The 13,133-nt window shown below is 51.2% G+C and overlaps 1 protein-coding gene across 1 annotated transcript in view; it reads right to left on the reverse strand.

Moving 5' to 3' along the window:
• Positions 1 to 1,920: 1,920 nt before the first annotated feature.
• Positions 1,921 to 13,133, reverse strand: part of LIPE (lipase E, hormone sensitive type) — a 46,817-nt gene continuing 35,604 nt past the window's right edge. The window contains 2 exon segments of the mRNA XM_048501707.1: positions 1,921 to 3,316; positions 10,692 to 11,065. Coding sequence (XP_048357664.1) covers positions 2,795 to 3,316; positions 10,692 to 11,065 — 896 coding nt within the window. The 3' untranslated portion in view covers positions 1,921 to 2,794.

The raw sequence follows: 13,133 nt of genomic DNA on the forward strand, positions 1-13,133 counted from the left end.
TACGCAACTGATTGAAATAACAAACCAATGCTGCTCCGAGATACACATAACCAGCCTCTTATATGTAACCACTGCCACCTGTGCATTCTTTCCTTGATCTCTACTTTATGGCTTCGCACGCTTTGTAGACAACTAGGCTTCCCCCGGCACCTCTGTCCCGTGAGAAAAAGAATTACATCCGCTATCTCATAGGGGCAGGAAGCCAGGCGGCTCTCTCGCTGTCTGCTTGCCGATCTTGGGGCGCCTCAGCTCCAAAGACTGTTTTTCACAGATTCTTGGGAAACCGGGAAAGGGGGCTTTCCACGGGGGATGAAGGGAACTGAGAATGCCAACTTTGCCAGAACTGGCTTGTGCCAGGTGTGGTGGTTCGAAACCTCATCAATAAATGCTGCTGATTGATACTTCAGAATCTGTTTATTGGCTTAAGGTTCCGTGACCTAACACAGTCGTTGGCCTGCTCCCCTGGGGCGACTAAAAATCGGGTGACCCGGCGGAGAAGCTTTACAAATAGAATTCTCCCTTCAGGCCTACCTGTATGAGTAAGAAGGTGCCTTATGCCAAATCAAAACATTAATCCTTCCAAAGCCCCCCCCCCTTCCCCGAGCCCAACTTTGGCAGGGAGTGAGAGGTGGCATGCAATGGAGGAGAGGGAGGGGGCCTGGTATCTGGACATGGCCCACCCACCCTAGCGGAGGGAGGGGGAGGGGAGGGTGGGGTGGCATGCAAGGGAGGGGAGGGAATGAGGCTCGGCATCTGAACATGGCCCGCCCACCCACCCTAGCTGAGGGATGGGGAGGGGGAGGGAGGGAGGAAGGGGTGGCATGCAAGAGAGGGGAGGGAGGGGGTAGCATACAAGGGAAGGGGAGTGAGGGAGGGGTGGCATGCAAGGGAAGGGGAGGGAAGGAGTCTTGGCATCTGAACATGGCCCACCCACCCTAGATGAGGGAGGGGGAGGGAAGAAGAAGAAGAGTTTGGATTTATATCTCCCCTTTCTCTCCTGCAGGAGACTCAAAGGGGCTTACAATCTTCTTGCCCTTCCCCCCTCACAACAAACACCCTGTGAGGTAGGTGGGGCTGAGAGAGCTCTGAGAAGCTGTGACTAGCCCAAGGTCACCCAGCTGGCGTGTGTGGGAGATAGATAGATATTTATTATTACGGCCTTTTGGCCAGCCAAAGGCGTGTGTGGGAGTGCACAGGCTAATCTGAATTCCCCAGATAAGCCTCCACAGCTCAGGCGGCAGAGCTGGGAATCGAACCCGGTTCCTCCAGATTAGATATGTGAGCTCTTAACCTCCTACGCCACTGCATAGGAAAGAAGGAAGGGGCGGCATACAAGGGAGGGGAGGGAGGGATGGCATGCAAGGGAAGGGAGGGAGGGAGAAGGAGCCCGGCATCTGGACATGGCCCACCCACCCTAGTGGAGGAAGGGGAGGGGAAGGGAGGGAGGGAATGAGGGGTGGCATGCATGGGAGGGGAGGGAGGGGGATTGGCGGGGTACAATCCCCAACCGACTTTTGTTGGGGATTGGCGGGGTACAAATTTAACAAATATAAACTAACAAGTCAGTCTCATCTGTTTTAGACCGGCAGCGGCTCTCCAGGGTCTGTGCTGGAGGGGTTTCACATCCCCTTTTGCCCGGCCCTTTTTAACTGGAGACAATCCTGAACCACTGGAACGTGACCAACGTGTCACGGGCCGGTGGCTTCTTACCTACTTACCGGCACAGCCAGCCTATATTTGTCACTTTGTACGGGGCCAGTGGCCTCAGTTTGCATACCACTGTGGTTGCCAAGCCAAATCCCTGGAGGCGGGGGAGGGGGGTTATTTTGCATACGGGGCGGTGTCTGCTCCAGCCGGTCCTGAGTTTGCCGGCCAGGAAACCCCAAGACGGTCTAAGCTCCCAAGTATGAGATACCTCTCTGAAAATCAAACAGCCTTTTATTTCGTTAAAAAAAAAGTTAGCTTTGTCTTTCCCCCACTCTCCCCCTCCCCGGCCACCACCCCCCCTGCAACCGCTGCTGAAGAGGCGGGGCCGAGAGGGAACATTGCAGCCCTTTGTGGGAGGGGAGGAAGCCCCCGACCTCTCTGGCCTCCCCTTCCCATTTGGTTCGAGGCAGCGGCAACAGTGACGAAAAGGTGTGTCAAAAGGGCACAGTGTGAGCAGCTCACCCCTGGTTAATACTGACGTGTATTGAGTCACCTCGTCTGGTAGAGGGACAGAACAGTGGCGGGCCACGTGTATTGTGGGGAGGGGGCACTGGAGGGACACACAGTGCTTTGGAGGGTATACTGGGCAGTGCTGGAAGAACAGATTCTCCCCCATAAGGGCTACGGGGCCTCCCTGAGCGAAGACTGACACCCCCCTCAATCATGGAGCGCCCCCCCCCCCCAAAGGGATGACCTTGGAGTGTAGTGTATGAGAGAGCTGGACTGTACTGATGTGCAAGTAAAGAAATGCAGAAAAGGGGTTGCTCACAAACTCTGGGGAAAGGTGGAGGGGCTGCTCACAAACTCTGAACCTAGGGGGGGAAGGGGGGCAGGAGGGGGGTTCCGAGTCTCACGCAGGTGTCTTTTTAAAAATATATATCTATATAAAACGGCACGCTGGTGATAGGGGGAGAGAATGTGGGGCAATTCCTCACAGCACGCACCACGGAGGAGGAGAGTCCCGGGCGTGACCCACAGCAGGGAGAAAGAGAGCACCAGAAAGATTCCCGTCACAAAAGGAAGCCACGCCACACAAGGGTCAGCTGGAGCCATGTGGTTTTAGAGACAGCCGTGGTGGGGAGGGGCTTCAGGCCCCCACCCCCCGCCCCACTGTGCATCCCGAGGAGCCAGCATCTTGACCATCAGTGACGTCAGGATCGGAGGCAGGCCTTGCCCCGCTTGGCTGACCGGCGGTGGAGCTGCCCCCGGCTGGGTGCTCCGGGGTGCCGGGAGCTCCCTTGAGCGTGGGACCCGCGGGCCCTCCGGTCCCTCCGAGGATGCCGCTCTGCCCCTTCTGTCCAGTTTGGGAGCTGCTCTCTTGGGTCGCTGCGTAAGCGGCGTGGCAGGTCCGCTCCAGTTTCCGATGTCTGCTGAGGGAGGGGGCGGTGGTGGGGGGCGGCGGCGGCGCGTCTTCCGGGGGGTGCAGGATGTTGTGGATGAGCTCCGTGCACAGGGCAGAGGCCTGGCGGGTCTCGCGGGTCAAAAACGCCAGGCTGAGGAAACCGTGGGGCAAGTCCTGCACCACCCGCAGCGTCACCGGCTGCCCCAGGGCCCGCAGCCGCCGGGCGAACGAGATCGAGTCGTCCAGCATGGGGTCCAAGGCACAGGCCTAGGGCAAAGAGTGGGAGAGGTCCGTCATTTGGGGCACTGCGTGATACCTGAATCTGCTGAAGGCCGACCTGCCTTAGGAATGGTCTCCTCTGCTAAGGGGACCTTCCTCATGGGGCGTACAGACTGCCGCGGTGGTTAGGAAGGCCCAGAAAAGACTGTACTATCTGAGACTTCTAAGGAAACAACAACTGAATGGAAAACTCCTGGTGTCCTTTTACCGCTGTGCTATAGAGAGTGTCTCAACCTACTGCATCTGTGTATGGTTCTCCAGTTGCACAGTGGCAGATAGGAAGGCGCTCCAAAGGGTGATCACTACTGCACAGAGGATTATCGGCTGCCCTCTCCCCTCCTTGGAAGAACTCACCGCCCAGAGCCCCTCGGGGATGGGGCGGTATAAAAGTTTAAATAATAAAATAAATAAATAAATAAAAATAAACTCTATAATTCCCGAAGCCTAAAGAAAGCCCAAAATATTCTGAGAGACCCGTCTCATCCAGCACGCTCTCTTTTTGAACTGTTACCATCCGGCAGACGATACAGGTCTATCAAAACTAGGACAAAGAGGCTTAGAGACCTAGAGCTGTGGCGATGCTGAACTTCGCGGCTTCGTGTTGATGTGTTTGGGGCTGTGTAGGGATGGGTGGAGGAAGGGGAAAGTGAGGAAGGGGTATGAGTCTGAAATTGAGTGCATCGAGGAATGCTGCTGTAAATTTCGTTGTGTGTGCACAATGACAATAAAATGCTTATGCTTATGCTAGTGCCCACACAGCAATTTTAGGCTGGAAGACGGTCGGATTTATACCCTGCCTTTGTCTCCTGTAAGGAGACTCAAACATTCCTTTCCCTTCCTCCCCCCACAACAGACACCTTGTGAGGGAGGTGGGGCTGAGAGAGATCTGAGAGAACTATGACTGGCTCGAGGTCACCCAGCAGGCTTCACGTGGAGGAACAGGGAAACAAATCACCAGATAAGAGTCCGCCCCTCATGTGGAAGAGTGGGGAACCAAAAGCTGGCTCTCCAGATTAGAGCCTACCACTCTTAACCACTACACCACACTAGCCCTGCAGACGCGGAAACTAGCAGGCGGGCAACCAGATCGGGCTTGTTCCCAGACCCCGTTGCCCACATCAGCGGGCAACGAGCCCCATTGAGAGACTTCCCCAAATCACCAGAGCCACTTGTTTATCCGAACAGTGAGTTGTCTTCATGGTGAAGAAACTCAGGCAGACGTATCCCTCCATGAACTGGCCAAAGCTATCTCCTGGCAGCAGCGTTCAACCGATTCACAAAAACCGCCTGCAGCCTTTCTACTCTGCCATTGAATGATCCACTGTGTTGAACATGAGTTCATTCACAAATTCAGAACAGTGGATCCCATTCATAAGAACATAAGAACATAAGAACGAGCCTGCTGGATCAGACCACAGTCCATCTAGTCCAGCACTCTGCTACTCGCAGTGGCCCACCAGGTGCCTTTGGGAGCTCACATGCAGGATGTGAAAGCAAGGGCCTTCTGCTGCTGCTGCTGCTCCTCAGCACCTGGTCTGCTAAGGCATTTGCAATCTGAGATCAAGATTGGTAGCCATAGATTGACTTCTCCTCCATAAATCTGTCCAAGCCCTTTTTCAAGCTATCCAGGTTTGTGGCCATCACCACCTCCTGTGGCAGCATATTCCAAACACCAATCACACGTTGCGTGAAGAAGTGTTTCCTTTTATTAGTCCCAATTCTTCCCCCCAGCATTTTCAATGAATGCCCCCTGGTTCTAGTATTGTGAGAAAGAGAGAAAAAATTTCTCTCTGTCAACATTTTCTACCCCATGCATAATTTTATAGACTTCAATCATATCCCCCCTCAGACGCCTCCTCTCCAAACTAAAGAGTTTCAAACGCTGCAGCCTCTCCGCATAAGGAAGGTGCTCCAGTCCCTCAATCATCCTCATTGCCCTTCTCTGCACTTTTTCTATCTCTTCAATATTCCCTGCCCTTAGGGGCTGAACAGGGACAGTGGATATTTATCTCACCACTGATGCTAATTTTCCACCCCTAAGCATTTCTTCCTCGCTCTAAAAATCAAGTTCACTACCTTTTGTATTGTATCTCTGCATCCTGACTCCCCTCCACCGACTGACTATGATATAAGGGATTTCCATTTCTGCTTGTATTTAATGAAGGGATCTTTGGCTCTGGGAAGGCTCATGCCCCGAAATCTTGTACTACCGGACTCGAGTCCAGTTTTTCCTCTGCGCAAAGGGGAACTTTTCCTTTTCTGTCCCAGTTCTATCACCGATCTATTTTGTCGGTGGCTTCTAAATTCTTGTGGGAGAGGAAAGAATCCGGCCCCCTTTACGTGTACCTTGAGAGTGTTCCAAAACACTCTGTAGGGCTGATGGTGGTGGAAAACGCCATCAACTCACAGATGACTTTGGGCGACCCTGTAGGGTTTTTAAGGCAAGAGATGTTCAGAGGTGGTTTGCTATTGGCTGCCTCTGCCTGATATTCCCTGGAGGTCTCCCATCCAAATAGTAACCAGGCTCAATTCTGCTTAGCTTCAAGTCCACCTGGGCTATCCAGGTTAGGAAGAAAGAATACAATCAATGAGACAGGAGCAGGGTTGACCCAACCCCAAAGAACTCGCCAACTACAAGGAAAGAATGGAAAAGTTACTTATAATAAACCACATTACTCATAGGTAAGCGTTCGAAGGAGCAGCAGTGGCGTAGGAGGTTAAGAGCTCGTGTATCTAATCGGGAGGAACCGGGTTTGATTCCCAGCTCTGCCGCCTGAGCTGTGGAGGCTTATCTGGGGAATTCAGATTAGCCTGTGCACTCCCACACACGCCAGCTGGGTGACCTTGGGCTAGTCACAGCTTCTCGGAGCTCTCTCAGCCCCACCTACCTCACAGGGTGTTTGTTGTGAGGGGGGAAGGGCAAGGAGATTGTACGCCACTTTGAGTCTCCTGCAGGAGAGAAAGGGGGGATATAAATCCAAACTCCTCCTCCTCTTCCTCCTCTTCCTCCTCTTCCTCCTCCTCCTCCTCCTCCTCCTCTTCCTCTTCTTCTTCTTCTTCTTCTTCTTCAATAAAAGTCCAAGATGTAAACATGAAGAAGAGCGGTGGAAACAACAAACCGCATCTTGGACTTTTATTGCCTTCGAACGCTAAGTTTTTGGACTCACCCTTTGGTGATTGATTCATTACTAATCGTAATCTCGACAATATGGTGAGTGGACCGCGGCTCCACCATACTATTCTTCCATTGAATTTGAATGAATAGATACGTATTGAGACGACTAGAAGAACTTCATGGACTCATGATATGATTCGTAATTGTTTGTGTTAATTGCCTTGAGTTTGTTTACCTATGAGTAACGTGGTTTATTACTTTTCCATTCTTTCCTTGTAGTTGGCAAGTTGTTTGGGGTTGGGTCAACCCTGCTCCTATCCAGGTTAGGGCCTCTATAGGGCTATGGGCCTGTTATGCCCCCGGAGAAGCTATTATTATTTTCTTATTAAGCATCAGTTATCCCTACAGTTATAACGGGTTTCGTTCCTTGTATAGTGTTCTAAGGGAGGGAATTGTAGTTAGACCCTGTCCCTTTAAGAAATTTCCCTAGAGGCAGTCTTCCTTAATAGCCCAGCAATGCCCCTTTTTAGCTCAGTCAGGCTAAGGTGCCTAGGGAGTTGGAAGGCTGCAATATCTGTCATGTCTATGGTACATAGGGAGCAGCAGTGGTGTAGGAGGTTAAGAGCTCGTGTATCTAATCTGGAGGAACCGGGTTGGATTCCCAGCTCTGCCGCCTGAGCTGTGGAGGCTTATCTGGGGAATTCAGATTAGCCTGGGCACTCCCACCCACGCCAGCTGGGGTGACCTTGGGCTAGTCACAGCTTCTTGGAGCTCTCTCAGCCCCACCTACCTCACAGGGTGTTTGTTGTGAGGGGGGAAGGGCAAGGATATTGTAAGCCCCTTTGAGTCTCCTGCAGGAGAGAAAGGGGGGATATAAATCCAAACTCTTCTTCTTCTTCTTCTTCTACATAGACTAAAGTGTATATAGTCTAGAGAATGCAAAGTTAAGCTGTCAACAGAAAATAGAATCTAGACAAAAGACTGAAGGAACCAGGAGGAAGCATAGACAAGTGGACTTTCTTGAAAGGAGCCAAGAAAGAATAAAAGTCTACAGCTTCAAGTTTGTTCACCAGTCAAGGAAGTACTTTATCTGAGTCAGACCCTGGGAGGAGTTAGGGTCTCAATTCTTCTAAGCAATAAACCTTGTTTTTGAACTGTTACACCTTGCTTGTGTGTCTCCCATTCTGTTCCGGCCAAGAACAGGGCATCTTTAGATTGTTTTACTTGGGGAACAGAACAGGGCCCAGTAACTGGTCGAGTAGAGAAATTTAAACTTTCATTCTGTTTTCCATCTGTTTCACAGGGAGGTTTTATCTTTGTACTCCCAAACATTCTGCTCAGAAAAAGAAATAAGACAATTGGCCCCCGGCTCCTCCTCCGTGTTTAAGATGGACAACAGAACATACGACTTTGGAGTACAAATTTGCAGTTCTGGTCAGTCGAGCAAACAAACCCTTGTTCTATTGTCTTTTCTGCTAGTCCTCTGCTAGACAAAGAAAGCTTTTTTTTCCGTTCCAGCTGCCCTTTGGAAATGAATACTATCTGACACCACAGATTCTTTTGTTGTTTTGGGCCTTTAACTGACGTTATCTTAGCTATCTTGGAAGGCCATCAAAAATGCTTTGAATGATTACTCTGCTTATGAAAACTGGGTTACTAAACTCTGTAAGTTATAAAAGTTGGTGCAACATCCGGCAGGAAAGGTACCGAAGAGGAAATAAGTGAGCATATCATCTCTCAAGGTGATTCATGCCAACAATGGGTATTTATGGGTATGTTCTTCTACTTGCTACATCTGTGGCAGGAAGCTAAGGGGGTTTCTCAGCAATAAAGCCATGAGTGGAAGAAAGAAACAGAGAACAGTATTGGGGGAGGGGTGGGAGGCAGGGGAAGGAAATATTAGAAACGGGGGAAGCTCATGGTCATAAAATGTTAACTGATGAGCAACTGCAGACAAAAATGGAAGAACCGTTTCAAAAATCAGCTTGTGGGACTCACTGGCACATGATATTTGTTGATGGTAAATTGCATAAGTACTTTGGGGGAAGAATGGGTACAAGGAAGGTAGGCAAAGTCAAAGAAGGAGGAGGAGGAAGGAGGAGGAGGAAGAGTTGGATTTATATCCCCCGTTTCTCTCCTGCCAGGAGACTCGAAGGGGCTTACAAACTCCTTTCCCTTCCCCACTCACAACAAACACCCTGTGAGGTAGATGGGGCTGAGAGAACTCCAAAGAACTGTGACTAGCCCAAGGTCACCCAGTGTGTGTGTGTTGGGAGTGCACAGGCTAATCTGAATTCCCCAGATAAACCTCCACAGCTCAAGTGGCAGAACGGGGAATCAAACCCAGTTCCTCCAGATTAGAGTGCACCTAAGCTTAACCACTACACCATTGCAAAGAGGAGTTTGGATTTATATCCTGCCTTTCCCGCCTGTAAGGAGTCTCAAGGTGGCTTACAAACTCCTTTCCCTTCCTCTCCCCACAACAGACTCTATGTAAGGGAGGGAGGTCTGAGAGAGTTCCACGAGGACTGGGACTGGCTCAAGGCCAGGGCTGTAGGAGTGCGGAAACACATCTGGTTCACCAGATAAGCCTCCGCTGCTCATGTGGAGGAGCGGGGAATCAAACCCGGTTCTCCAGATTAGAGTCCACTTGCTTTTAACCACTATGCCATGCTGGCTCTGGTTGTGGGGGAGAAGCGTCTCCTAGTGAAGCCCACATAAACCGGCTTCATACAGAATCAGACCCACTTTGCCTGGGATTGGCAGCAGCTCCGCAAGTTCTCAGGTAGTAGACTTTGCTGTTACCTACTGCCTGGTCCTTTTACAACTGGAGGTGCCGGGAACCTGAGCAGATGCTTTTCTGCTGAGCCACAGCCTCAACGTGCATGGAAACCATGTGTGTGTGTGTTTGGCGCATCGCTGAAACTAGGATCCTACTACCGTGTTTCCCCGAAAATAAGACAGTGTCTTATATTAATTTTTGCTCCCAAAGATGCGCTATGTCTTATTTTCAGGGGATGTCTTATTTTTCTGTGTTCTGTTCGTCATGCATGGTTCCAAACAAAAACTTTGCTACGTCTTACTTTCGGGGGATGCCTTATATTTTGCACTTTAGCAAAACCTCTACGACGTCTTATTTTCAGGGGAAGTCTTATATTTGGGGAAACAGGGTATATGATTTTTGCATCGTTTCATGTGTCACGTTAATCGTTAAGTGCTTCGTTTCAGTTCTGTTTTGGGATTTCTGATTGGTCCTACCCTGTTTCCCCGAATATAAGACATCCCCTGAAAATAAGACGTAGTAGAGGTTTTGCTGAAGTGCAAAATATAAGGCATCCCAACTGGAAACGATAACAAGATTTTGTTTAGGCTATCTGTCGGCTAGAACATAAGCTCTGGCTGTGGAGCAGAAAAAATAAGACATCCCTGAAAATAAGACATAGCGCATCTTTGAACAAATTAATATAAGACACTGTCTTATTTTGACTCTGATATAATTGTTTTATAGAATGTGCCCTGGGTATTAGACTCACTTTCGGCACAACCCCCTTAAATCAATTAGGAAGAGACAGTGGCGTGGCCCAGAGGCGTGGAGGGACACCTTGCACGGTAGCACCGGTGCAGGGAAAGTCAGGTGTTCAGGGCATGGAGAGCAGGGCACACCATTGCGTGCCCCAGGGGCAGTTCACCCTCGCTAGGGCTCTGGGAAAAGGCGAATTAGGCATGACATAGATCAGGGGTCTGCAACCTGCAGCTCTCCAGATGTTCATGGACTACAAATCCCATCAGCCCCTGCCAGCATGGCCAACCTATGGTTCTCCAGATATTCATGGTCTACAATTTCCATGCCCAATTGGCCATGCTGGCAGGGGCTGATGGGATTTGGAGAACCATAGGTTAGCCATGCTGGCAGGGGCTGATGGGATTTGTAGTCCATGAACATCTGGAGAGCTGCAGGTTGCAGACCCCTGACATAGATAAATAAATAGATCTTGCAGCAGAAGAATAAGAGGCTGGGGGGAAAACCCAGCGGTGTTTCTACAGATGCGGGGTCACCTGCAGCCCTGGCATTGGGTCGGCCAATCAGGTAACCAACCCCGTCATCCTCTGCAAATGAATGTTGTTCAAGGCATCCGATTGGCTACTTTGGGTAGATGGGTTGCTAAGCTAGGTGGACCACCCTGTCACGGGCCAGCACAGCCATTTCTGCGCCTTGCCCCCCTTTGCTGTCTCCTGCAACGCACTCACCACTATATGGACTGGTGGCAGGCCCTTCAGCATGGCGTCCGGAGCCAGGAGAGGAGACATGAAGGGGTTTTTGAAGATAGGCGACAGCTCCAGATGCAGACGAGGAGCCGGCTGGTCAGAGCGCAGGGGCTGAAAGCCGTCCGGAAAGGTCAGCCCGCCGTCGTTGCTGTAGGTCGGGCCCTCTTGCTTGCCCTCGCTCAGAAAGAAGTCGGCCTGGCGATGCCCCAAGGGACTGGAGGGGCAGCTCTGGTCAAGGTGGGGGGAGTCCGCGATGCCCGAGAGATTGTGGCACGTCTGGCTCTTGCGGGACTCTTCGGAGTGGGGGGTTGGTTTGGATTTCAGAGCCTCCTCCGAAACACTTTTCCTCATGGACTCTGTGTGCCGAAGAAGAGACAAAGGGAACGAGAGAGAGCTCAGATTTTGGGCGTACTGCAGACCGGAGCCATAGCGAGGGGGAACTGCGCACGGGGGAAGGGTGCGCCCTGTGCCCCCGCCATGCCCCAGAATCCACCACCACGCCCCCACACCGGCATGCGCTCGGTGCATCACACCCCACCCCACTCCCTTGGCGCGACACCACTGCTGCAGACACAGCTCCCATGCTGCCTTTCTTTCTGCCCATCACAACACGTTCTTCCCTCTCTTGTCTTGCTCCTTCTGCTAAGAACTTCTGTTATTTGCCTGCCCCTCCGGGCAGCTGGATCGAGTTTTATCCCGTCCTACTGCCGAAAAAAGAGATCCTTTTTTTCAAAGCTGTGATCGAATCCGTAGAGTTTATGTATATTGAAATGATGTATCCTGAGATTAAAGACTGTCAGAGTTGATTTAAGTTGTAACTGAACTGAAAGGGTTGTGCTTGCAAAAGGGATTCTTGTATGTGACATTTACCCACACATAAGAACATAAGAACTAGCCTGCTGGATCAGACCACAGTCCATCTAGTCCAGCACTCTGCTACACCAGGTGCCTTTGGGAGCTCACGTGCAGGAGGTGAAAGCAATGGCCTTCTGCTGCTGCTGCTCCTGAGCACCTGGTCTGCTAAGGCATTTGCAATCTGAGATCAAGGAGGATCCAGATCGGTAGCCATAGATTGACTTCTCCATAAATCTGTCCAAGCCCCTTTTAAAGCTATCCAGGTTAGTGGCCATCACCACCTCCTATGGCAGCATATTCCAAACACCAATCACACGTTGCGTGAAGAAGTGCTTCCTTTTATTAGTCCTAATTCTTCCCCCCAGCATTTTCAATGAATGCCCCCTGGTTCTAGTATTGTGCGAGTTGTTCTAGTATTGTGGTTCTAGTATTGTGCGAGAGACAGAGAGAGAGAGAGAGCGCAGGGGTCTGCAACCTGTGGCTCTCCAGATGTCCATTGTCTACAATTCCCGTGGCCAATTGGCCATGCTGGCAGGGGCTGATGGGAATTGTAGTCCATGAACATCTGGAGAGCCACAGGTTGCAGACCCCTGGCCTAGAGAAAATGGCCACCTTGGAAGGTGGACGCTATGGCCTTCTGCCGCACTGAAGTCTCACCCCTTCCCAAACTCCGCCATCCTCGGGCTCTACCCTTCCCCCCCCACACATCTACAGGTATTTCCGGAGCTGGAAACTCTAACGCAGGGGCAAGATCCGGGTGCGGATTCTGAAAGACATCCCCCCACAATTCTTTCAGGCCTCCACCAAGAAGGCAATATGGGGGTTGCTACAAAACTCTTGAGCATTCTGGTAGCAGAACTTGGATGTTCTTCTTGGAGCCCAGGAGAGAATTAGAAGCGATTGCATTCCCTGGGCCAGGATTTCACCCTCCCCTCTGACTTAGCTAGCCAGGCAGCTGTTTGCTAAAAAAGGATTTCCCAGTTCCTTAAAGAACTAAACCCAGCAGCCGGAACAAAACGCTGCAATTGATCGTCCCTATTCAAAATGCAAGGGCAGATTCGAGAATCACCTCGAGGCAGAACATAACAAAACAGCCTCTGACGAGGTCAGGCTGATGATTTACCCCTCCCCGGTATCTGTTGGCACTGACTGGAAGCAGCCTTCTGGTCTCAGGCACAGTTTCTCCCCCGATCTCCTGCCAGATGTCCTTTTCACTGGAGATGCCAGAAGCTGCATCAAAGCCCCGACATGCCGTGCTGCAGAGCTACAGCTGCCCTTCAAAGATACAACCAGTATGGTGTAGGGTAGGGGTGGCTAACCTATGGTGCTCCAGATGTTCATGGGCTACAATTCCCATCAGCCCCTGCCAGCATGGCTAACCTATGGTTCTCCAGATACTCATGGTCTAAAATTCCCATGGCCAATTGGCCCATGCTGGCAGGGGCTGATGGGAATTGTAGTCCATGAACAATTGGCCCATGCTGGCAGGGGCTGATCGGAATTGCAGTCCATGGCCAATTGGCCATGCTGGCAGGGGCTGATGGGCACTGTAGTCCAAGAACATCTGGA

The sequence above is a fragment of the Sphaerodactylus townsendi genome, linkage group LG06 (genome assembly GCF_021028975.2).
Source record: "Sphaerodactylus townsendi isolate TG3544 linkage group LG06, MPM_Stown_v2.3, whole genome shotgun sequence".
Lineage (NCBI taxonomy): Eukaryota > Metazoa > Chordata > Lepidosauria > Squamata > Sphaerodactylidae > Sphaerodactylus > Sphaerodactylus townsendi.